The following is a 24,361-nucleotide window of genomic DNA, read 5'->3' as shown; positions in this document are numbered from 1 at the left end:
GGAGCTCCTGCCTGGCAGGACAGGCTTTTGGGGCCAGGTGATGTGCGTTGGGGCATGTCTGGAAGATGAAAGGGCTGATTCTTCTTTTGATCATGAAATTCTCATAAATGTTAATGGGAATTACTTCGAGGTCTAACGAGGGTTGAATTGCAGCCCCCAAGGGGAGGAAGGGGGTGAGGACCAACAAAGCTTTGGCTGGGAAATAAAAATGCTTGAATGTACCTTGTTCCCCACCTGTGAGAGCAGAAAACCAGTGGGTCAGGGGCTGCCCAGCATCCTCGCAAACTCTTCTGGGAAAGGGGTTTGCCAGGTGTCCCCCACTTTGCCCAACACTGCTGGCAACTGCATGACAGGTTTTAAACATCACCTTAACTCTAGGCATCATTTTAATTCACCAATCTAATGCTTTCCCATTGTACAGTTTGGATTTTCTTCTTTTTCTTTGGTTTTGTTTTTTTCCTTACATCTTTCCTTCCCTTTTGTCTTCCAGGTTCCCACAGACTTCAAACTCACCTGCTCCAACTACCCGCCGCCTCCCCTGGCTGAAACGTGACCCAAAGTTTCCAAGTATCGTTACCTTGGGCATATTTAATTATTGTATTCCCCTTTAGTTGCTAATTAGAAGCCAGGAGTAGAGGGGATGAGTAATTCCCTGGGATGTCAAGTACATACTTGCCTGAGCTTGCAAAGAAAACATCAGCCCCCTCAGTATGAAGGTGCAAAATAAAAGGATGTGATATTTTCCTTGATGTCTTTATAGCCTTGCTCCTGAGATCCAGAGATCCTTTTTGTCTATCCTGGGAATGATTCACACAGCTGCTGTGCCGGGTCCTGCCTCCCCCCAGTGCAGCCTAGCTGTAGAGGCAGGATCTGGAACAACAGCTCTTTACATCCCCATCCGAAAGCGTCTCCCATCCCAGGAATGGGCATGGGATGGGGGGGAGAAATGCTGCTCCAGCTGGGACAGCAAACCTGGGATGGTGAAAGAGAAAAGCCCCTGCAGACAGGGTCATTCTTCATTTTAAGGAGTACTCAAGTGTGCAGATGCAATTGCTCATCCCTCCCCACTCCCTCTAGACATATAATCCCCATCCTTGAAGGATGGGAATGGTTATTTTTTGCCAATATTTTCCCAAACTCAGTATCTGAGCACTCCTCAGCATTCCTCTGCCAGGCAGATAAAGGCATAGTGAATTTTTGGTTACATTTGAAGTCTTTTCCAAGAAATAGCTTCTGGGTGTGTGATAATTCTCATACCTGTTGTGTTGTCAGGTTCAGCTTCTCCATGCAAGCTGCCTAGAAAGCCAGCAACCTGTGCCAAGCATGTTTGATTATATAATCTATATCTATATCTGTATCTATATCTAATTTATTATAAAATATTTATTATATTAAATTATAGTGGCTTAAACAATGTTATATTAAATGATCATAGTATATCAATTATGTTAGTAGGAGCTAGAAAAGAGAAAACACTCATCACAGGGCATTGCCTTGCCAAGCCTGCGCAGACTAGCCAGGCAGCAGGATGATGATCGTCTCTTGCTGGATTTTAAGATCCATGTTCCAGTGAAGAAGCTGAATAATCCCTCAACTACAGTCAAACTAATCCTGGCTGCAAAGCAGCCCCTTTCTGTGCAGCAATGAAACCCAGGGGCTTTGTGAGGATTTTATGGGATTTCCCCCTCATAAAAGTGGCAAAAGACTGGATGCAAATAAATTTTATTATGTTTTATTATTTTATTTATAAAATAAATACATTTAGTTTAATTTTATAGATGATGGGCCTTTCAAACAAAGGGAAATGAATGCTAAAAGCACGATTTCAATATTAAGAGTTTCAGAGCCAGCTGATTCAAAGTGGCAGCTGTAATTTAACTGTGTCGCAGACGTGCCAAACCCAATACCATAATTAGTGATTCAAAATAATATTTACAGCTCAAATCATACATATTTTACCAGCTTAAAAAGGTCTGTAAGCTCAGTTTTTCCCCCATTTTGCTTGGGTGGGTTTGAAGAGCCTGGCAGAGCAATGCTCAGCACTGCTGGGAGGAGAACTGGGGATTTTGTCACCTCCCATGGCACGAGGTTGGAACTGGATGATCTTTAATGTCCTTTCCAAACCAAACCATTCTAGAATTCTGCAATTTTCCCTGCGAAGACAACAGTGTTTGCTGGCCTGGAGCAACATTCCATTGCGTGCCTGAGTTCACGCCAGTGCTTTGCCTTTGTGCTCTGGTACCCAAACCAGCATGAGGGAAGGGGGACCCACTGCACAGCTGGCACTGATACCCACACTCACCCCAAACAGAGCTACAGAGGGGAAAAAACACCCTCCTTAATATGCCGCATGCGATTGCTGCCTCGTTTTCCACAAATACAATGGCACATTGATAGAGGTGCCAGAGAACCTTGGTAGAAACAATTAAAGAAAGAGGAAAAGGAGGTTGTCACATTCAGAATCACATGATTCCTGCCCAAGTGCTGCTTTTTACAGCCCTCCTTCGCATGCGGGGCAGGGACGCCGCTGCCGGCCAGGGCCCGGCCAACGTGCAAGGAAATGCCAACTGGGATGTGTCTGCCAGCTCTCCTAGAAATAAATGAATCTGTGCCTCAAACCAGTGGCCTTTGCAGGTAAGGAAGAGCTGTTTTCCCAGTGCATCCTCTTGCAAACCTGCTTCTTGCTGGGAGGTCATAATGTCCCAGTGCAGGTGATGGATTCAGGTACTGTCATAGAGCACCGTCTATTTACAGCACCCATGAGGGTTATCATGTTAAAGTATTTCTTAAACCTAAAATAATTTGAGAATTTCAAATGTCATAAGCTTGAGCCAGGGTTTCCCTATCCAGCCTGTGCCTGGGCAGGGAGTGGGCACTGCAGGGAGATCCATGAGTGTCTATATACCAAAATCCACACCAGGACGGGGACCAGCATCAGTGTTTACACTATGGCTCTGTGAGAGTTTGCCCTCTGCTCCCCTCATCTCCAACCTCCTCCCAGTGCCCCAGTGGCTGAATTCTGTAGGATCCAGAGCATAATCCCACAAAGCAGCAGTAATGATGTTTTGAGGCCGTGCTTTTGGCTTCACAGGACATTGTAATTCTGGGTTGGGTTTTACTGGCTTGGAGACCTCTCAGTTGGAGATGATCCTGGCAAGGTGTAAATAAGTGTGTGTGTGGCAGCCAGCAGGCAGCAAAGGGTGAGGTGAGGGCACTGGGGACAAGAGAGAGGACAGCCCTTGGCCCTAGCTGGGTGCTGACCCTGCAGAGAAGCTGGGACTGAGATGGCAATGTCAGTGTTGGAGGCCACTGTGGCTGCCCAGGAGGGAAATTGCCTCTATCCTCCTGTCTGCGGTTGCCCCCCAGTACCTCCAGTTCCTTCCCCCATTCTCCTGACCTCTACAAATGCCTCCCCTAGTTCCACACCTCCAACTGCCCCCCATCTCTCCTAACTGCCCCCTGCATCCCAAACTGCCTCTCAGCTCTTCTGACCTCTGCATTTGACCTCCTGGTCCCCTAATCCCACACCCCAGCTCTCCCAGATGCACCCTAGTATCTCCAGTTGCACCCCCCACCTCCCCATATCCCTCTGAGTGACCTCCACGTCCTCCAGTCCTACACTTCAGTTGACCCCCAGCTGCCCTGACCTTTGCAACTGCCCAGCCAGTGCTACCGCATCTGCCCCACCTGCCTCCCCATCTACTTCACCAACTGCTCCCTCAGTCCTGCTGCCCTGCTCCCCGGTCCCGTCTCCCCCACTGTCCCCGGTCCCACTGCCCCGTTCCCCGGTCCCATCTCCCCCACTGTCCCCGATCCCCCCATCTCCCCCCTCCCACGTCCCCCGCCCCGGCCCACAGCGCCCCCCCGCGGCCGCCCCTCGGCCCGCGCCCCTCCAGCTGAGGCGGCGCCTGCGCGTGCGCGCGTGCGGTGCCGGTGGATCGGCGTCCGGCGCGGCCCCGCGGCCCGGCCGGGCCCGGCTTCCCCCGCCCCGCCCCGCCTCGCCCCGCCCCGCCGCCCCTCGCCCATCATGTTGGTGCCCGTCTTCACGCTGAAGCTCAACCACAAGATCCTGCCCCGCATGGTGGCGCTGGGCCGGTACGACGGGACGCACCCCTGCCTGGCGGCCGCCACGCAGGCGGGCAAGGTAACGGGGCAGGAGCGGCCCCGGCGGCGGCGGCGCGGCCTGGCCCGGCCGAGCAGCCCCGGCGGCCGCCGCGGAAGCCGCGCTAACCCCCGCCGGCTCCTCTGAGCCGGGGCTGAGCCGAGCCAGGAGCTGGGGGCTTGTGCCCCTCGCCCTCCGCACGCCCGTGGCCCAGGCGCCCGAGCTGCGTGCGGGCACGGGGACGCGATGCTCGAGGCCTCGCTCTGCTGCTGCAGGGAGCTTGCAGACATTAATGACAAGTGACGAAGTAGCAAAGAGAGGCTGCGGAATGTCCAGCCCTGGGGATATTCAAAAGCTCTCTAGACACAACCTGGAGTGACACGCTCTGGGAGACCCTGTTGGAGGAGGTTGGGCTGGATGACTTCCTGTAGCTTCTTCCAGCCTGAACCACTTTACAGACCCTAAGTCGCTAAGGAAAATCACGTTTTCTAGCAAACAATGGGATTTTTTTGAAGCCATGAGTTTTATCGTGCAGTTCTCAGGGCAGTGAGGCTTGGCACTGTTACACACCAAGCTCTGTGCTGATAACGGGGCTGAGGTTTCTGTGGGTGATGCACAAATCTGACAGGAACAGAGAGCATCCTGTATGCTCTGTTTGAGTTAGAAACATAAACAAAACAGGATTAAGTACAACCTGTATAATGAAGCATAGGTTGAAGCATAGACCCACAGAAGCACTTAGGTTGTAAATACAAACATCGTTATTCTGTGATGTTTCCATGCATTATTCATTTTATTTTGGCACCTTTAGGAAGAGCATAGAACAAGGGCTTGTCTGAGGGACAGACTGCACAGCCAAAAAGCAAACTGTTCAGCCTGTGGTTCTCTGACTTGGCTCCAGGCTATTACAGTGACTGAGCATTGGTCAGTGAGAGTAAAACCATATTTATCATTCATCCTTTTTAAGTTAACCATGTTCACCTACAGATGGAGGTTACAGGTATGGACCAGGTAAATTGTTTAAATGTTTGGCGTGTTTTGGAAATACTGCTACCAGCTGGAGGTAATTTGTTTTGTTTGTTGTTGCTCGCTTTAGTTTCCTGTTTTTGCCTCATTCTGAAGACTTGTCAGTTGTCATTTTCAGAAATAAACAAAACAGTGATGTTGCAACTCCACTGGCCAGAGCACTGTTTTTCCTGCCATTTCCCTTTTTCTAGTATAGTTTAAAGAATAACTGTGAGGAATACTGTTGTCAGTAAAACCCTGCCTTTGCATTTAGGTTGAGTGAATGCCTTCTTCCCCATCGCAGTTATTATCCAAACAATAGGCTTTACTGTTTGTATACAAACAGCTACATGTGTGTATTAATATTTATATCTTTGTTTCTACAGGTTTTTATTCACAATCCTCATGCCCGAGGACAGAGAACAAACACAAACCGAATGGTGCAAAGTAACCAAGATTCAGACATTTCTCTTCTGAACATTAATCAGGGGATCACTTGTCTGACTTCGGGGGTGCTGAACCCTCAGCTGGGTTATGATTGTCTTCTGGTTGGAACACAGACTAATTTATTGGCCTATGATGTGTATAACAACTCAGATTTGTTTTATAGAGAGGCAAGTTGATTGAACTGTCTTTTTGTTTTAGTATCTCCATCATTTGCTGTTTCTTTGAACTGTAAAGATTACAGGTTTTAGATTACTTTGTCAATTAATTTTGTGTCCGTGCTATGCATTATTCCTACTGCTACATTCACAACATTTTGTCTCTAGAATATCTGCAGTATTTCCAAATTAATATATGAAAATTTACTCTCGCACATACATTGCATTCACATGTCATATCCCCTAGCAAGACCAAATTAAAAAAAAATAGGCATTCAGAGCTCAGCTAAACTGACAGTGTTAATGTTGGAAGCTCTCTTCTTCCTTTGTGCGCTCTGATGTATTATTGTCTGCTGTTTCTTTTTTCTTTAATGCTTCTCTCTAGGTTTCAGATGGAGCCAATGCAATAGTTCTTGGAAGGCTGGGAGATATTTCACCTCCCCTTGCTATTATTGGTGGAAACTGTGCCCTACAGGGCTTTGATTGTGAAGGAAATGACCGTTTTTGGACGGTAAGGCCACGCATAATAGTTTTGGTCTTATTAGAAGATTCTTTCAATGGCACTAAATCATCTTGATTTTTTTTTTTAATAGGATAACTATTAATTTAGTCTCAGGCCTTAAACTGTATTTTGGCCATGTATTCAGTGCACTCAGTGTTGTTCGGTGTTGCTTGAACACTGTGTCAATTGTTCTGTTGCAGTTGAGATAATAAAAATAATTCAGCTTCTGACAGCAGTGACCATCACTGAGTTCTGTCCTTCTCTTTGTAGGTTACTGGAGATAATGTTCGTTCGTTAGCACTGTGTGACTTTGATGATGATGGGAAAAATGAGGTTTGTAACCATTTGCACATAAATTCAGCTGTTCTTGTGGTCCTGTAGTGAAATGATAATAAAAATACCTTAGATTAGCAAATACAACTGACTTACATCACCAGTTAAAGTTTTTAATTTTTCTTTATGCCAGGAGCAATACAATGAAATGCCTGTGATCATCAGTTGGCAAGGTGTTTATTTCAGTGGTATTTCTTGAATATGGTTATGAACTCTTAAATTTTAGAGAAACAGCTTGCAAGCTTACATGTAAAAGTGAACTTTTAAAAGGCTATTCTTTTGAAAAGCTTCACTTACACTTGGTAAAATCGAGAAATCTGTCTTCACATCCAGCCCTTCTGTTTCCTTATAGTGACTTGGGGAAATGAAATACACTTTGTTTGCCGATTTAAAATGGCAACAACTTGTAACACACGTCTTGCTGATAATGATGTGAGACAAACAATAGGAAACAGCTGCCATTCTGATCGTGCAGGCTCCGGGAGATGGGTGAAATTGTGAATTTGTATGGCATTCTCTTTTGGAAACATTTCTTCATCCCAAATGAACAACTGTGCTTCTAAATATGAATCTTTAAGACGAGTAATGGCTTCATAGTATACATCAGATGCAAATCAATATGAAGTTAACTCACTATGCTAAAAATATTTACTTTTGTCATCTGTCTTAAGGCTTTAAACATAATTACTTGAGCTTCTTTTAGTTCCTGAAAAAAACTCGTTTGGAATATGTAATTGGACTATGTAATAGTGATGTGTAAAGGGCCTCAGTAGTTTCCATGTGCTTTTTAGGAGCACCAAACTGATACAGACCCTTCTTGATTGGGATCTTCAGGAAGTCAAACGGTTTCAAGTTTTCAAATCAATTCTGCACAGCTCCTCTTTGTATTTTTTTAATGTGCTGAGGGTTGTTTATAGAAAGTGGAGACAGTATATAAGGATTCAGAAACCAGGAAACTGATCTATGTTACTAATTGCAAATGGTTTGCACTTGTGCTTTTTTCAAGTGCGTTTTGCTGTATTTTTCTGCTTGATAGAAATTCATTCCCAGCAGTTGGTGTAATCTGATGCTACTTTGAGCTGAGTAGAGCTGGATACAATATCCATCTAACTTGTTGGGCCAGTTGTCCCAACCTGCATTTACTGAGATATTTTCAGGGTTCTTTTTAATCTTAATTATCTAGGTGATTTTAAAGGGTTTTTACTTATTTGTTTACTTTTATTTGTGGCTTTTGTGAAACTGCCTCTAGTTTGAAACTGCAATCCTGAAAAAAATGCACAGAAGCAGCTTCCTAAATTACCACTTTGTGTCTTGCCTGGTAAATGACTGTGTTAGCTTCAGTTCTGTTCTTTTTGCCCCAGTAAAAACATGTTTACATTTTAAATTGACTCATTTTAATGCGGCATCATTATACTTTTAGTAGCTGACAGAACTAACCTGTCACTGCCTTCCTCAGGATTTTTAGATTCATGAAGGTTACTTTCTGCCATCTTGCAAAAGACTTCCGGGGCAGAACTTTGACTTGCTCTTTCAAATTTCTGTTCAGTGGAATGAAAGTCACTGAGGTGGATGTGGTGAATCAAGCTAAAAAAAAAAAAAAAAAAATTTAGGCACCTCTGGAAAAAACAGCGTCACCAGTAATTGTTTCAGGATTGTGTGCTTTTATCTGGTTGCCTTTTGCTGGTGGTTGCAACTTGGTAAAGAAATCTATGCTTCTTAAATACGTTAACTGTTGCAAATTATTTCAATAGCTGTAGTAGACTTAGCTTGGTGTGATTTAGGTTGACATAATCTGAAGCATATTTACTTGGGAAGAAAAAAAGCCTTTAATCTTTTTAAAAATCCAACTTTGTTATGGATTTGTGTCTCTTTTGCCAAGTAAAGATGAAAGACTCATGGGTTTCAGTGGGGAAAAGTGCTACGAGGTTTTGGACTTTGATTTGTAATTCTGTTTGTCATTGATTTGATGGATGACTTTATGGACAAGGCACTGATCAGATCTGTTCCTTGGTTTCTCAATTTGCAAAAGAGAATCTGACAATTGTCACCATCTTCAGTATGAACTTTTCCACTGGGCTCCTTTCCAGTTAATGCCTTTTACCTGTTGAGCTAGGAGACAGGAAAAGAACTAAAATGTAGGAAGAATTAAGGAGTGAGGATGCAGAAGACCAAATTCAATGCCTATTGGTATAATCATTTACATCAAGATAAAGCCAATTTTACTCCTACTTTGCAATAGTGGCAGGCACCACTTAGATTGGAGGAGCAGAGATGGTTTATACTTGGATTCACTGGGATTTGCTTGTCTTGGGGTTTTTTTGGGTATGTTTGGTTGGTGTGGGGTTTTTTTGTGGTTTTTTTTTTTTTGTTTTTTTTTTTTTTTTCAAATGAGGGGTCTTCAGTGGAACACTGGCAGCATTTCATAGGTCTGTTAAAAGTTTTTTGTTGCTGGACTTGAAATATTCATTTGTCCTCTGGATCCTGGTGCTTGCTTCCTTAGCTTGAATAATTATTTTTAAAGAACATTATTTTTTTTCAGCTTCTTGTTGGCTCTGAAGATTTTGACATCCGTGTATTTAAAGAAGATGAGATTGTGGCAGAAATGTCAGAGACAGAGGTAAATCATTTCTGGCTAATGTTTATTGTAGTTGCTGACAGAGCTGAAAGTGTTGTATACTCTAAAGCTTCTCTGGTTCAGATTTATTGTGTAGTTAAGTAGTTACTCAACTATTTGGCACAGTATCTATTGCTAGAACTGCAGAAGTTCGAGTTTAATAATGTTATTCATTATGCAGGGGGCTTTTTGCTTTGTTTATTTACTAACCTTTCACCCCGCTGAGGAAAGTGACTATTCTTGGCTGACAGTCAGGACCCTGTGCGAGGGTGATTAAGGTTGCTGGATTGTGGTTGAAGATCTTAGTGTCCTCTGGTTAAAAGAATGTCTTCTACAGTTTTCCTCAAATGTTTTTGATGCAATCATGATGATGTAACTTGTCCCTGTGTGAAATCCAGACAGTGCATGACAGGGTAGAAGGGGGATGCCCAGGCAAAACTGGAAGATTATATTGCAGTTGGGATTACACACTGGCTATATAAAAAGAGCTGTGGTGGCTAAAGTAAGGTATGGGGCAGATAGGTTTACAGAGGGATAAATAAAAGGTGTAGGAGTTGCTGTTTAGCTTAAGAACTGAGAGGAGATGCCCACTGATTCTGGTTTCTAGGAAGGGAGTAAAATACCCTTATCACTGCACTTAGAAGTGTTCTCAGTCTTCCCGCGGCCCTTCTGGACCTGAGGTAGAGGAAGGTCACAGACCTTTGTCCTTAAAGATCTGAGGCCTCCCTGCTGCTCAAGATGGGACTAGAAGGCTTAGCTAATAAACCACTTATGAAGAGCTATAAAAGACAAAGCCAGGTACTGTTCTGAAAAAGGAGGTTGTTGCTATCACTACAATTAGAACTGGGCCTGTAATATGTCCTGCTCTCTGTGCTGTGGTTACTCTGGTCATTAGGTATTTCAAGTTAAAGGGATGCTAAAGGTCTGTCACTCTCAAGTGTGATGTTCTTCCTGATCCTCAGTAGAATTGTTCTAAATTCACACCTGCAGTCATAGGAGGCCTCTTACTATTCTACTGTTCTAAGATAAAAGGACACAGCTGAATCCAAACCTTTCTTTTTAGGAAGGTAAATTCAGGGAACAGTGTCTTTGTACATGATGTTTGGTTTGGAAGTCTTGGATAGTTTTCATTTTCTGTTTTTAATCACTTACTCTGGTGAAGCTGAAGCTGTAGTCTGTTGTGGTTCTTATAAATGGACAATAAATGTGGATGTATTGTTACCTTTGAGTTTCTGTCTGTTGCTGTGGTCTTCTGTCCTTACTGGCTGCTTGCAATTTAGTTTGATACTTAGAAAAGATTCTACAGAAGATTGTAAGAGGAAAAGATAAGGGGTTTGGAAACAAAGTTCTGTGGTAAAACATCCAAGGAGCACAATCAGATGAGTTTAAATAAGAAGTTGGGGAAGAATTTAATTGAAGGAAGTCTCCTGTGCTACGTTGTAGAAGACCAGACAGATGGTTGCAATTGTTCCTCCTGACATTAAAATCTCTAATCTCAGTGTGTGGAAAAACCTGCATTTCCAAGCCCTGAGAACTGTCGCTCAGTGAGGAATGGGTCTTAAAAGGACTGAGAAACAGGCCAAGTTATGACTCTCAGGTCTTTCCCCAGAGCGTATTCAGATAGGACACCTAGCCTGGTGTTCCAGTTGTGTTCTGAAGTAGTCCAGCTGTGGGAATTTTTGATTTTTATCTTACTAGGACTGGGCAAAGATTTTCTATCAATAATATTTCTGAGGCTTTCCTGACCCAGGCAAGGTGAACTTTTGGCATCATCAGCTCCTTAAGCTTAAGTAATATTGTGTGTAGTTTCTCAATGATCGTGTGTTAGCACTGATGACCACAGGAATCCTATGAGCAGTTGTTTTGCTGCCTGTGGTAGGAAATAGTTGGTCAAAGTACACAGTTTGAGGGCAGTTCTGCAATCCTTGCTGTAGTGTGTTCTAACACTGACAGTACAGCTTGTGTGAGGAAATCCTACAAGGCCTTCAGTGATTTCAGACTGATTCTTAAAAGTAGTTGCTTCAGTATTCAGTGCTTCCTACAACAGACTTACTTACCATTTAAGAATTGTAGGATTCATATGATAGATCTATAGCCTGTTCCCTGTTAGTTGAAGTTCTCACTCCTGTATCCTCTGTGTCCCTCCCTTCCCCACCAGACTGTCACTGCACTCAGCCCCATGTATGGCTGTCGCTTTGGCTATGCTCTCGCCAATGGCACCGTCGGAGTTTACAACAAGACAGCGCGCTACTGGAGGATTAAGGTTAGTCCACTGTTGGATTATCATCCCTGGAAGCCTGAAAGCTGCCAGGAGACTTGATATCTAATTTCAGGTCATTCTGATGCTACCCTTAGGTGAACTTTGCTAAGCAGAGAACTTAATGTAATTTTGTTCTTACAAAATCTGCCTATTTTTATAGGCTCATATAAAATACCAGGTCAGTTCCTACAGTACTTTTGGGCTGTTGGTGGTGGTTGAAACAGCAGTGGTGCAACCATACAATGGGGGATTCTTCAACTTAACAAGAGGCATTCGAATTCATGTTAGAAAATCCTCTGGTTGAATCAATACACTGTTTTTCAGAAACTGAAACACTGCATTGTCTATGTTCAAGGTTAATTTTTCTCATCAACAACAATTTCCTGCTCCAGAAAATCAGTTTGGCAAGATCCTTTCCTGATGCTCATTTTAATATTCTTAATGTAACACAGAATAGTATATTTAGTAGTAATAAGAAGATTCCTCAAGAGGTGTCAGGAGGAGGCTCATGGTTGTCCTCAGTAGTCTAATTTTGTGACAGTGTTGAGGCCCTGATACTTTTTCCCCTAGAGGATTTAGTTTTTTACACTTTGTTTTCGTGAGTTCTAATCATCTGCTTGGATGGAAATATATTTAAAGGAACAATCAGGTCCTTTGAAAGCAGTGTACTAGATTAGTAGTGCAAGGGCTAAGATGTCACATGTATCTGTGACCTTAGAAATAGTAATGCTCAAACTTCCTGTTAAGAGGCATAGTTGTATTCTTTTCTGTACTCTCTGTAGTCTCACAGTCCAGTGTTTTCCAAGTGGCAAGCATGTGTTGTTTAGAGAATATACCCAAGCTTAATTTGTTCTTTCTTTCCTGCCCTCAGTCAAAAAACCAAGCAATGAGCATACATGCTTTTGACCTGAACGCTGATGGAGTGTGTGAGTTGATCACTGGCTGGTCTAATGGGAAGGTGAGTTTATACAGGGGGAAAATGAGGAGCTGTAGATATGGAAGCTGTGTTTGAACAAGGTTGTTAAGTTATCTGAAGAACAACAATCAAAAAATGAAAGTGCTTAGAAATCTGATCGCTGCAGATCTATTGCAATAAACCTAGTTTGGCTGGTGTGTCCTGTGCCAAGTGCAAGATCAGAGAAAAGCTGCTTCCCTGCTTAGCTCAGAGTCAATTGCTAAGGTGTGGCAAGTTGTTTCCATGGCAGCAGAGATCATATGCCACATCCTAGAGTTCTTGAGTGTCTCTATTTAGGTGTGTCTTGAGGATACGCTGATAATCCTCTGCAGTGTGTTCTGAATGTTCCCAAACTGCAGGGAAGACAAAGCAGTTATGTAACAGGAGAGCAGCATCAGTCTTGACTGTGGCAGGATTAATCAAGCATTTTTTCATTTTATGTAGTGACATTCCATAAAGATCAGTTTTAGTCTTTCAAGCCTGTTCCTTGGTATTCCCCTTTGCCAGAAATGACTGTTTTAACTGCCACATCTCTCCTGGATGCAGCTTGCCAGGTTTTTCTGTAAAGCTGTGCTTTTTTCCTCACACCTCTTATTACTCTCATTAGCCTGCGGCACTTTAATAAATTCATATCAAGCTAGCTGTCTGGAGCTCAGATGTGTTGTAACTTACATTGGATTAGATGTGTAACATTGTTAAAGAGAGAACCTCTCCTTGCTTTGCTCCTGTTCTTTTCCACTGATTGTCTCTGCCCAATTTGTTGGTCTGAAAAAGTCCATACTCCATAGAAAGAGTAATGCTGTGACCTGTGCTTTGGAAAATACACAGTGCATGGAACTGAGCCCACCTCACTCTTCTTATCGAGTGAAAGATAATTGAAGGTTGTGGTATTTGTGTGTAAAAATAATTCACCACACAAGACCTGCAGCTGAGAGGAGAGATTGTATATACTGCAGTAAAGTTATTTCTGGTTCAGTCCCATCATTGCTGCATCATATGTGCATAACCTTTCCAGTGCAGACTTGCAGTCCCTTTTATTTCCTTCCTTTTTTTAGTTTTGTAACTTAGGGAAGCATCTCTGCGGAGAAGTTCCTTCTAGCTCTTTCTAGAGTCTGCCTAGAGGTCATTTCTTAATAGTACTTCTTTCATGTGAGGTGTTTGGATGAGCAGAGCGGCAACTTCACCTGCAGTTCTGTGAGCAGAGCTGGCTTTCATTTAACTGCTCAGAGTATGGCATGACATGTGTTTTGGAGTTGGCTTTTCTCTTCATGTGGGGGCTTGGAACTTTTTGTTGTTTCAGGTTGATGCACGCAGTGACCGGACTGGGGAGGTCATCTTTAAGGACAACTTTGCTTCCTCAATTGCAGGACTGGTGGAGGGGGATTACAGAATGGATGGGAGCACCCAGCTAATCTGCTGCTCAATAGATGGTGAAGGTAAAAGCATTGTTCAGAATATTAATGTAATACACAGCAATATCAGGCCCATCACATCATCTCAGATGAGCTAAACATGGTTTTGGTTCCAGCACTTTGTGCGCCAAATTCCCTTTGCTTTATGTGCAGTTAGGGGAATTTTGAGTTGTGCTATCTGCAAACAGGATTTTGAATATTGCCTTCTCTGTGAGAATCAGCAAGTGTTTCATTATGGTCCAAGAAACTATCAAAATTCATTTGTCTAATGGAAGAAACCCCATCCTAATTCAAAGATAATGATATTCAGTACAGACTCTGGTTCTTCAGGCTACATTATAATAGATGAATGTATAGGAAATCTTTTTTTTTCTATGTTTTAATTCTTTGGCTGCTTTGCAGTAGGTAAAGGTGTTTAAAGAACTAAAGGTGTGTGTGTTTTGGTCTTCTGCAGAGGAAGAGTTTTTATATTAGAAATTTTCGATGTTAACAGCACTTTATTTCCTGGAAAATGCTATCCTGAGACTGGAAAAGTGGTGGATATATCCCACCATGCATTCAAGAAGTCAGACCTCATTATTGTGAGTGGAAATAAATACGATCACAGATGATTTAAATAAGCTTAGTATGAATTTACAGGGATGGCTCCAGGAAAGACACTGGTGTGATTATCCGACTCCTTGGCGTCAGTGGCCTGAGACAAGCAGGTCTGGCACAACCCATTTGAAACAAAAGCCTGTCCTTGTTAAATAGCAGAGTGTTTTGCTGTCTTTCTTAATCACAGGCTGTGGGGATTTGCTGCACTTGGGCTTCAGCTCATAAACCTTTTTCCCAAGCTTACAGAAGGGGAAGCATTGTAAGCAGTGCTGGAGAACCTTTTCTTAGCAGAGTTGTGTAGGTTGGTATCACTGAGCATGATCATCCTTTTCTGATGGGTCCATTGTAAACAAGCCTTGGCACGATGGGGATCCCTTTAGGCCTTTATAATTAGTTGTATGGGGTTATATAGACAATATTATTAGAGTTCTGTTTGGGACCAGCATCCTTTCACATGAGGTGTTCTCCTGTGTTGCAGTGGTTTTTCTCTTGATCTCATTTTAAATAAATTATTCGCTCAGAAATAATAAAGTGCATCCTTTCATCGGAGGACAGTGTGCAAGCTGAATGATTCCAAGTTCCACTCAACTTTTTACAGGGCAGTCAGGCAGCATGTTTTTCCCAGGTAAAAGATTTTTGTCCCGGGCTTTCATTGTCAGAGCTGCAATCAGGGCACACAGCCTTAGAGCAAAATGAAAGTAGTCTCATCACCTGTTCAGGTCCTCTGTGTCCACAGACAGAGGTATTTCCATAACACTCTCCTCCACTGGGCTACTGGGAAACAAGTCTTATCCCTTGAAGTGAAGTATCCCTTGATTTGGGGAAAAACGAATGTGGGTAAACCTTGTTTACTGTCTGATTAACAGTGACTTACAGTCACTTCCAGACAGCAACAACTCCTCTGACCAGCTCTAGAAATCCAGGTACACATTTTATTAATTTTGCGTAATTGTAAACTTGCCTAAGCACTTGAAAGAATGATTGCAGTGGGAATCCTGTTGCAAAAGGACTGTGTGCTGCACTTGTTTGGTCAGGTGAGTACAGCTTAAAGACAAGTTGAAAATTCACTTTTTTTTTTTTTAATGTGCAGTTCTCTTGCCCCAGTCACCAGGAAATCGAGAGCCTCTGTGGGTCTAAATCAATGCTCAGGTTTTCAGCTGAATAGTTCTAGCTGAAGACCAGAACTGCAGAGGTTGTACAAGGGAGTCATGTCACAGAAACTGAAGTTCTGGGCAGGCTGTCTTTGCTGAAATGGGCTATGTTTTGTTTTTGTACAGTCCGAGGCTATCTGCCAGGAGGTGAGGAAATGAAGGGGAACCTAATGGATACAAGTGCTGAGCAGGATCTTATCCGAGAACTTAGTCAAAAGAAACAAAATCTGCTGCTGGAATTGAAAAATTATGAGGAAAATGCAAAGGTACTGCTTAAATAATGTGTAGGGCCAAGACACACCTTCCTGTTGGTATAAATCCAGAGTAATCTGGGAAGCAGTTGTGGGGCAGTTCAGACAAGTCAGAGCTGTAGCTTGTCAGGATGTAGTGAGATTGTCTGCTGGGGGCTCCAGCCTCTGCATTTGGCGTGCTCCTTGTGCAAGTTCAGAACTTGCTTTTTGTATTTTAATAATGCCTTCTTTGCTTCCTCTTGCCAGAGCAGTTGTGTTTAGAGCTTGATCCCCTTCAGCCTTGTGCTTTGGCTTACAACTGAAAATTGTAGTTTTCAGTGCATAAGCCATCTTGGGAGTCAGAGGGAATTGTGTGAGAGGATTAGATCACTGGGTGAGGGCTGGGAGCACTGCCAGGATGTAGGAATCACACTTGTGGCTTGATGGTGAACGTTTCCAAAAACAGTCTGAGAAAAAAAACCCCTCATATTTGAACAGCAAATGACCACCATGGAAGAAGCTTGGAATTCTGTAAGATTGTGTTTAAAATTGACTTACGTGTTTTTTGAGTAAAGGTTTGCGTACAGAGCTGAGGTGCATCCATAGTGAAGCACTCAAATGCATTGTAGCCTATGTGTCCATAGCCCCATGCGTAATCCAGCCACCACTCAGAGCTAGTTGGAAGTATCTGGGACTTGCTGTAATGCAGCCTTCTTCTAACAGAAAAGAGAACTGACTTGTGCATATGTTTTCTATGTTTTTTGAATGAAAATTTTGAAGTTCTGATACTGAAGGGTATGTGTTTTGTAATAGGCTGAATTGAACACTCAGTTGAAGGAAGCTGATGGGGAGAGAGGTGTGATTCCAGCAAACACCCAACTTCAGACAACCCTCTCAGTTAATCTGGGCTCTGACAGCCAGTCTGCCCATGTGGAGCTGTGTATTTCCACCACAAATGGTGAGTGGTAACCTGCAACCATTGATATTCACTTCATGTAAAATCATGCAAATTTTTAGATATATTTAGCTGGTGATTTGAATGTCTCCTCTTTATTGTCTGTAACGTCCCTTTTGTGGTTTCTTTCCTTTCACAGAGTTTCGAATCAAGCTGTGTTCCTTGGATGGGTCTTAGGGGAGAGGAGTTTGATGGAATTTGTTTCTTATTATGTGTTATTTTCTGAGGCAATTAACATTTAACTTGGATTAAACCAGCCTTGGTGATCTCTGCAGCTCCTCTTACATTGACTGTAAACACCAACCCACAGCTGCATTAGTAAGGGTGTTGCATAAATGCCGCTGGATCTCAGCTAGCTTTACATGCAAAACTGGAACTACCCTAAGACAGCAAATTCACCTTGCACCAGGCATGCTAGCATGCAGTCAAGTCCAGATGTGGTAGTCCTGGTCACCTGGGATATTTGTACAATTCAAAGGAGGGATAAAAGGAGTTGAACATGCTTAATTCTGAAAACAGTGACAGTTTGTTGCCAGAGGACAGCTTTTAATTTGGGAACTGCTTTTTCTTCCTGTTGCTAAGACACAATCATCCGTGCTGTGCTGATCTTTGCTGAGGGCATATTTGAAGGAGAGAGCCATGTGGTCCACCCCAGTCTCCAGAACCTCTCAGGCTGTGTTCGTGTTCCCCTTACTCCACCCAAAGATGTCCCTGTGGATTTGCACATCAAAGCCTTTGTGGGTTACCGAAACAGGTGAGTTTTGTGGTGTGATCTCTGCTGGTCTCCAGAACTGTGGGGCCAGGAAACAGCAGTAATGTGGTTTCCACTTCCAATGCTTGTCCCATTGGAAGTGCACTGTTAATTTCTGGGTGCCTCATTTCTTTGTCTTACTGAAAGGAGAGCTGGGATGCTTTGTTAGAAACACTGATACTCCTGTGGCACTGAGTTCTTTTCCAGATGAAGTCTAAATGCTCTGATGTGTTCCGGTTCTGCCTTTAGGGAAGGAATGCACATTTGTCCAGGAGATGTCTTACTGTGGGTGTGTGGAGGGAATCAAGAGATGAAGAGACTCTATCATGTCATCCCTAAGGGGCTGGGCCCTGGCTCGTGGCTGCTCTGGAAGGAGTACTTGGGCACTTGAAGTACTTGAACACTGTGGAGACACAGCTTTGTCTCTCAAGCTATAAAGTAACCCTGAACCCATTTGGCTTGAGGGCAAATAGAAAGTAACACATGCTTGATTTCAAGACATTTTTCCAGTCTCCCACAGAAATATCTCTCCATAGAAAATAAAATGTCTCTTCATATACCCTTGAAAACAGCTTTCTTCCTGCTCACATCTGTCTGCCAGATATGTTGGTGCCTGAGAAGGCAGCAGTCTTTCCCTGAACAGGGAGGCATATTTTGAAAGCTAGCCACCCACTGCAGAAAGACTATATGGGACTGAAATAGAGAAAACAGACTTTGTTTTCTCTATTTGCTTTTAATAAGACTTCACCAAACTTGTAAAGAAAATATCCGATCATAAAGTAAAATTGTAAATGTATTAGCCTAGAGAGTACACTTCAGTGGAAGGGTTATTGAAAATGACAGCAGTGGGGAGGAATCATACAACCTCGTGATAAACCTGGAATTTCCAAGGTTCAGTGTTTCTTCCGGGGAAGCAGTAAGCAGCTGATTATGTAACTGGAAACTGTGGGTGTCAGTCCCCAGCTAAAAAAGAACCAGGAGCCATTGCAATAGGTGAATCCCTGCTGTTATTAACTCTGTTTTCCATTGGGTTGCTTCCAGCACACAGTTCCATGTATTTGAGTTGACAAGACAGCTTCCCCGCTTTTCCATGTATGCCCTGAGCGGCCCAGACTTGGCCACAGAGCCCCTGAGCTTTGTTAACTGTACCATGAATGAGAGGCCACAAAGGGTGAGTTTCTGCTCTTCTTCCTGGTTTCAGGTCTTACGTAGGTGGAGGGTTTGCAATCAGCTTGAGATTTCCAATAGCAAAGGAAAAATTTTGCAGTGAACTGCACTACTGGCCCTAGGAATCTCTGTATTTCAGTCAACCCTGCTTTTTTCTGTCTTTAAAAGATGACTCAGTTGAGGCATTCCAAGCATCAGGAATTCCTGCAGGAACTAAAGGCTTCAGATCAGAAGGTATTTTAGATATTATCTTGTTTGCTGTGTGCCTGCTGTCAGCAGGAAACCTGTAGTAAGCAGTTGAATTTTGTAAATGAGCAGAAAACAGGAAAAAGGTAGCACAGTGCTCAGGTAGTGGCTCAGTTTTGTAGCAGTCTCTGACTGTTGGATTTAGGAATATTTGGCTTTGGTGCAAGGATTCAACTGTCCTCATTCTAGCAAGTTCATGACATGGGGTCACGGGATGAAATTTAGTAAATGAAATTTCCAGGGTACCCTGAACCAGTGTTCTGGTGCACATCATGTGCAAGGACATTGTGTGGTTCCTGAGGCTTTTCACACTGAAGGGATGGCTGATGCTCTTAATTTTATTTTTTGCAAGATCGTTATGTGGCTGAATCAGAGCTTCTTGCTGCCGGAGGATGCAGAGTTTCAGAGTGCTCCCTTTCAGGTTTGCTTCACTTCCCTTCGTAATGCAGGTCAGCTCTGCATCAAAATCAAGCCTGGTGGAGAGGTGAGTACCTCCCTGGATACCCCAGTGAAACCATTATAGTCATACTGCCAGTAAGATGCAGGAAAAGTGAAGGATGACTAAACAGGCAGAGAAAGTACTCATGTTTTGGAAACTTCTGTGTTTGTTTACTGTTGGTGGGTAAAATTCCAGGGCCTGTTAGTGAAGTAAACTGCTTAGTCTGTGGATCTGTAGGAAGGAGAGAAATTACTTCCTCACAGAATTGTTTCAGGCTGCCATAATGTGAGGCACAAAGCTGCCTGTAACTTCTGCACTAGTGCAGTGTGCACAAATGCCTCTGTATCCTAAACCTGAGTAAAAGCCCCTTTGAAATCAGTGTCTTCATGTCTACTGAAAGCTGTAGAGCTTGCCCATGCCCTCTTGATAAAAAGACTTGCTTTCAGCCTGGTCTTTCTTTCCTTTCTGACAGATTTCCATCAACACAGATGATATTGATCTAGCTGGTGACATTATCCAGTCAATGGCCTCTTTCCTGGCCATTGAAGATTTGCAGGTGGAAGCAGATTTTCCTGCATATTTTGAGGAGCTGCGGAAAGTGTTGGTGAAGGTGAGGAGGCTTTGGGCATTTCTAAGTAGGCAGATGGACAGTCACTGGAGTTTTTTTATGAGAGGATCTCTCAACTGCTTTATCTTCATTGTGGAAATCAGCCCACAATGGCTTTCTGTATATTCTGTGGGACACCCTCAACTTTCTGTCTGATTTTGTTCTGTAGAACAGGCCCTTAGTCCCCATCAGTTGGTTGTTTAGGATGAAGTAAATATGTTGTTCTGGGAAACTGAGCTCTAGGTTTGGGTCATCATGCTCACCCCTTCTGGGGGCCAAGTTACTTCTCCTGCAGTGGAGAGTGAGGGGAAGGAGAACAGTGTCAGGGATGCAGGTTGATTAGGTTGGGTTGTTGCTTCCTATTGCACTGGGCTGAGGTTTAGCCTGAACCCTGTGTGCCCAAGGTGCCAAGGACCCTTGCTCATGACTTGTTTGCCTTGGACAGGTGGATGAGCACCATGCAGTGAATCAGAGGCTCACTGCTGACATGGCTGAACACTCCAACCTCATTCGCAGCATGCTGGTTCAGGCAGAAGATGCCCGGCTCCTGGGAGACATGTGAGCAGTTGCTTCCTGGTTTGTGTGTTTGGGGCTTAGAATGGCCAGTCTTTGCTTTTCAGGCAGAAAAGAGCACAGAAAAACATGGGTGTGGTACAAGAGTTGCCTAGTTAGGATTTTTGATGTAGAATTGTACCTTTGATGGTCTCACCATGAGCTCTCCTTGTACCTTGTCAGGTTCTTTAGGTGGGAAACCAGTCAGGGGAAGGCAAGAGGGCACGGGTAGGGCAGGTGAGGTGAATCTACTTCAAGAAGGTGAGATATGTTAGATAGCTTTTCCTGCCTTCTTCCTTTAATGTATCTGTGGTGTGTGTACTTTTGAGAACACCAAGGAAGAAATGTTAAGTGTCAGGTTTTCACTCTGATTTGCTGTTTTCTGCTACTGCTGAGCTTTGCTCTGAAGAGCAGCAGTAAAGAGGCCTGAGCTACTGCAGGCGGGAAACACTTTGTCTTGCTGGATAAAGTAACTGCAAAAATAGACTGTTCAGGTTTTTTTAGTAAAATAATGAGTATAACCAACATGTCTAGACAAGTCTGTTGCCTTGTAGCTGGCAGACATGCACGTGACTGTGGTAGCCAACACAACCATGTGTTTCTACACCTTTATATTGACAAACCAGGAAGGACTTTCTTGTCCTCAGAGATGCAAATAACTGGACTGGTTGTTCCCCAGGAAAAACATGAAGACACGGTACAGCGAGCTGTATGACCTGAACAGAGATTTAATAAATCAATACAAAATTCGTTGCAACAATCACACAGAGCTGTTGAATAATCTGAAAGCTGTGAATCAGGCAATCCAAAGGGCTGGGCGGTTACGTGGTAAGTCTGTGTTTTTGAAAGCAATGAGGAGCCTCAGACCCCCAGTGAGGTGTATCCCACAGGTCACCTGGGTTAATTAAGTGACTTCAGGCTTTTTGGCCTGAAACTCAGTTAGTAGAAGTAATCTTTCATTCTTTAGCCATAGCAAATTATGGGTGACAGTCAACTGTATCTAGTATAATCTGGGATCACAATTCTAGAAAGAACAATTTGAAATAGTTTGCAGATTTCTGAATGAGGCAGAAATTGATAGTTTTGTTGAACATACTACTTCTAAAATGTTTTTAGAATTACTTCAGTTCTTAGATTGTAATTCTGCTTTAAAAAAAAGAAACTTCTAACGTAAGCAGGACTGTTTTATCTGCATTATTAGTCCTGTAGGTCTTTGGGGAGGGAGGTACTTTTTTGTGTGTTTATAGCATTCCCCTTCCAAAAAGCTCTTATAAAACAGAGCTACAGGGGATTCTTCTTTAAAGAAAGGATTTTGTTTTATGTACTAGAAAAAAGGTGGTGTTTCATCATGTGTTTAAAAAGTATTTGAAAGAAACCCCTAGATTTTCAGACTGGATCAAATAAGTATTTTTACCAATTTCTTACTCTGTAACTGAGGATTTTTTTCTTTTCTTTCCTTTTTTTTCCCTCTTTGCAGTTGGCAAACCTAAAACACAAGTGGTCAGTGCTTGTCGGGATGCAATAAGAAGCAACAACTTCAACACACTGTTCAGGATAATGCGTGTGGGAACAGCTTCTTCTTAGGGAGAGGAGCAGCAGCTGTGCAGAGGCAGTGATTCCATGCACTGGGCAGATAATGGATGACAAGCAGTTAATTCAGACCCCTACTCCACTGTAGGATGAAGTAATTTCAATGGTAGTGCTGTAGTTAAGTTGTCAGGTGAGAAATATTACACAGACCAAAGCTCTGTGAAGAGAGTGTCAGAGTTCAAGTGCAGATGTGGTATTTATGCAAGACAGAAGTTCACGCTTATTTTTTATTACAGTAACTTATTTATGTATTTAAATATATTTTGTAGTTAAGGCATTGGTCTTTTCCATTAAAACATAGACTGGCTTGACTGATTTTATTCTGATTTACTTGGGGAGATGTGTACTGTTAAGTTTATTCGTTGAAAAAACCCAAGCCAAACAACTTCTCTGGTTTCTGCTGCATAGTTCCTTTACACTTGAACTTCCTGTCCTGGAGAATCCTGGGTTTCATTGCAGGGATGTGTGGCTCTCTAGGTAAACTGCAGAGCAGTTCCTGAAAACCATCAAAGGATAACATGTTGCCGGCTCTTAAGCCAGAAGATCTTTGACAGGTATCCAGTTCCATGATCTGTGCAGGTAGGAAATGGTCTGTTTCACATCCAGCGTTCTCCCCACACCTGGGTTGCAGAAAGTTTTGCTTCCAGCTACTGGTTCTGTGCTGCTGCTGGAAAAACTGCAGATACTGAAATGGGCAAGGATGCATTTCAGGAACAACAAAAACAAACTACACACCCAAGCTTGGTGCATAATCATGAAGAACAGGTAGTACTTAATGGGATCAAAAGAAGTAGGTATTGGAAAATGACTTGGCTCCTGGCTCAAACCTGTTTAATTGTGTGATCTCTTAGAATTGGATTAAAATATTACAGTAAGGCTCTATCTCAGATCTAAAAGTATTTTAGAACCTTTGCCAAAGCAAATTTCTTTTGGAAGCTAAAAATAACCTGCACAGGATGGAGGTTGGGCCCCAGTGCTCCTGCATCAGCATCACCCTTGCCACCATACAATGGTGTTTGTGATGTGGGCAGGGAGGAGTTGGCCCATCTCGAAGTCCTTGGGTGGTTTCTTGGGGCTGTCAGGAGTCATGTTCTCTAACTGGTCTCTCTTATGAGCCACTACTGAATTAAAATCAGCTACCCACCCTTTGTTACAGAGCCACTGCTGAGCATGGTGTGACCGGTTGAATGGGGAATGTAATTCTTGCAATGTGTTTAATCCCCAAAACTGCCTTGGCCCCTTCCTTATGGAGAACTATGGTGCTGAAAGCACAGACCTGTGTCAGTTAGAATCTGCAGCAGGAGCTCATTTGAATCCTTTTAAGGAACTGGTTGTTAGTCAAATCCAGCTGCTTGGTAGAAGGGTGGTGAGCCACCCATGCTGTTCTAAGCAAGTGAGCTCAGAGACTTGATTATGGAACAGTCTCCTGGCATAAGTGCTGGGCTTTCTGCCACTTGCTGTTCCTGTTCCTACTGTTTCAAGCTCTTGTTCTTTATGTTTAAAATCCTAATGCTTGCTTGCTTATATTTATGTACTCCATGTAATGATAGAGCAAGAGAGCGGCTCTGATCAGAAAGCAGCTTTCCCATTAGTCTGATTTTCAGGACTACGCACCAGGCACTGCCAATCCCAGCTCTGTTCCGCTCCTGGCAGTGAGGTCAGTCCTTCACTCACTGTCCAGACCTTTGGTAAGGCTGATTTCCTGTGTTTCTCACAACAAATTTGTTACTTATTTTCCTGTAAAACCAACTTTTACCTTTGCCAAATGAAAAATGCACATGCTTTGCAAGCAGCTGCATCTAATTGTAAATACAGATTGGTATCCAGCAAGAGCATCTATAGAGAAAGCTCCAGTTACAGGTGCTATAAACATGAAGGCCCCTCTTCCTTTAGTAGCTCATGTAATTTGAAATTTTAGTGAGTGAAGTCTTTCCTCTGTTCCTGCAGCACCAGTCATGCCTGGGGCTGCCTGTGGCTTTAGGACCTAACAAGAAGGGTGGGAGAGCAGAGACATGTTCATTTTTAAACCTTTGAAAGCTAACTGCAAATTTGGCTTCTTAAATTACTTCATCTGAGTCACTGGAGGAAGAAGGGTGGTTCCTTGGATGATCAGGTAGATAGGGGCTTGCTCAAGCAGAGGCTGCTATGCCCTCTAGTGTAATACGTATTATTAAAAAGCAGCAAGCTCTAAAGAGCCTGACTTCTTCCCAGTCTTCTGGAAGGATGTTCCAAGATCTACCAAGCACATTCTTAGGCTCACAGTGCAGTCAAAGAAGTAACTGTTTTGTTAA

General features: G+C 43.2%; 1 protein-coding gene across 1 annotated transcript; it reads left to right on the top strand.

Annotated features, from left to right (window-relative positions):
- Positions 1 to 4,008: 4,008 nt before the first annotated feature.
- BBS2 (Bardet-Biedl syndrome 2) lies at positions 4,009 to 22,377 on the top strand. The gene is made up of 17 exons (XM_066194392.1): positions 4,009 to 4,144; positions 5,494 to 5,721; positions 6,095 to 6,220; positions 6,482 to 6,544; positions 9,084 to 9,161; positions 11,317 to 11,421; positions 12,290 to 12,376; positions 13,674 to 13,809; positions 15,660 to 15,799; positions 16,577 to 16,721; positions 17,301 to 17,472; positions 18,511 to 18,640; positions 19,235 to 19,366; positions 19,794 to 19,931; positions 20,374 to 20,486; positions 21,160 to 21,308; positions 21,958 to 22,377. The coding sequence occupies exons 1-17, from the start codon at positions 4,028 to 4,030 to the stop codon at positions 22,062 to 22,064; spliced, it is 2,166 nt and encodes a 721-aa protein (XP_066050489.1). The 5' UTR covers positions 4,009 to 4,027; the 3' UTR covers positions 22,065 to 22,377.
- Positions 22,378 to 24,361: the final 1,984 nt, after the last annotated feature.

This window comes from Chamaea fasciata, unplaced genomic scaffold, assembly GCF_029207755.1.
Source record: "Chamaea fasciata isolate MVZ Bird 193981 ecotype frontalis unplaced genomic scaffold, bChaFas1.0.hap1 SCAF_12, whole genome shotgun sequence".
Taxonomy (NCBI): domain Eukaryota; kingdom Metazoa; phylum Chordata; class Aves; order Passeriformes; family Sylviidae; genus Chamaea; species Chamaea fasciata.
This window is presented reverse-complemented; position numbering and strand designations above follow the sequence as displayed.

Coding starts and splice junctions, on each gene's coding strand:
- BBS2 (XM_066194392.1), top strand. CDS start 4,028: ATGTTGGTGCCCGTCTTCACGCTGAAGCTCAACCACAAGATCCTGCCC. Junction 5,722..6,094: donor CAGATTTGTTTTATAGAGAG/GCAAGTTGATTG, acceptor GCTTCTCTCTAG/GTTTCAGATGGAGCCAATGC. Junction 18,641..19,234: donor TGAATGAGAGGCCACAAAGG/GTGAGTTTCTGC, acceptor ATTTTTTGCAAG/ATCGTTATGTGGCTGAATCA.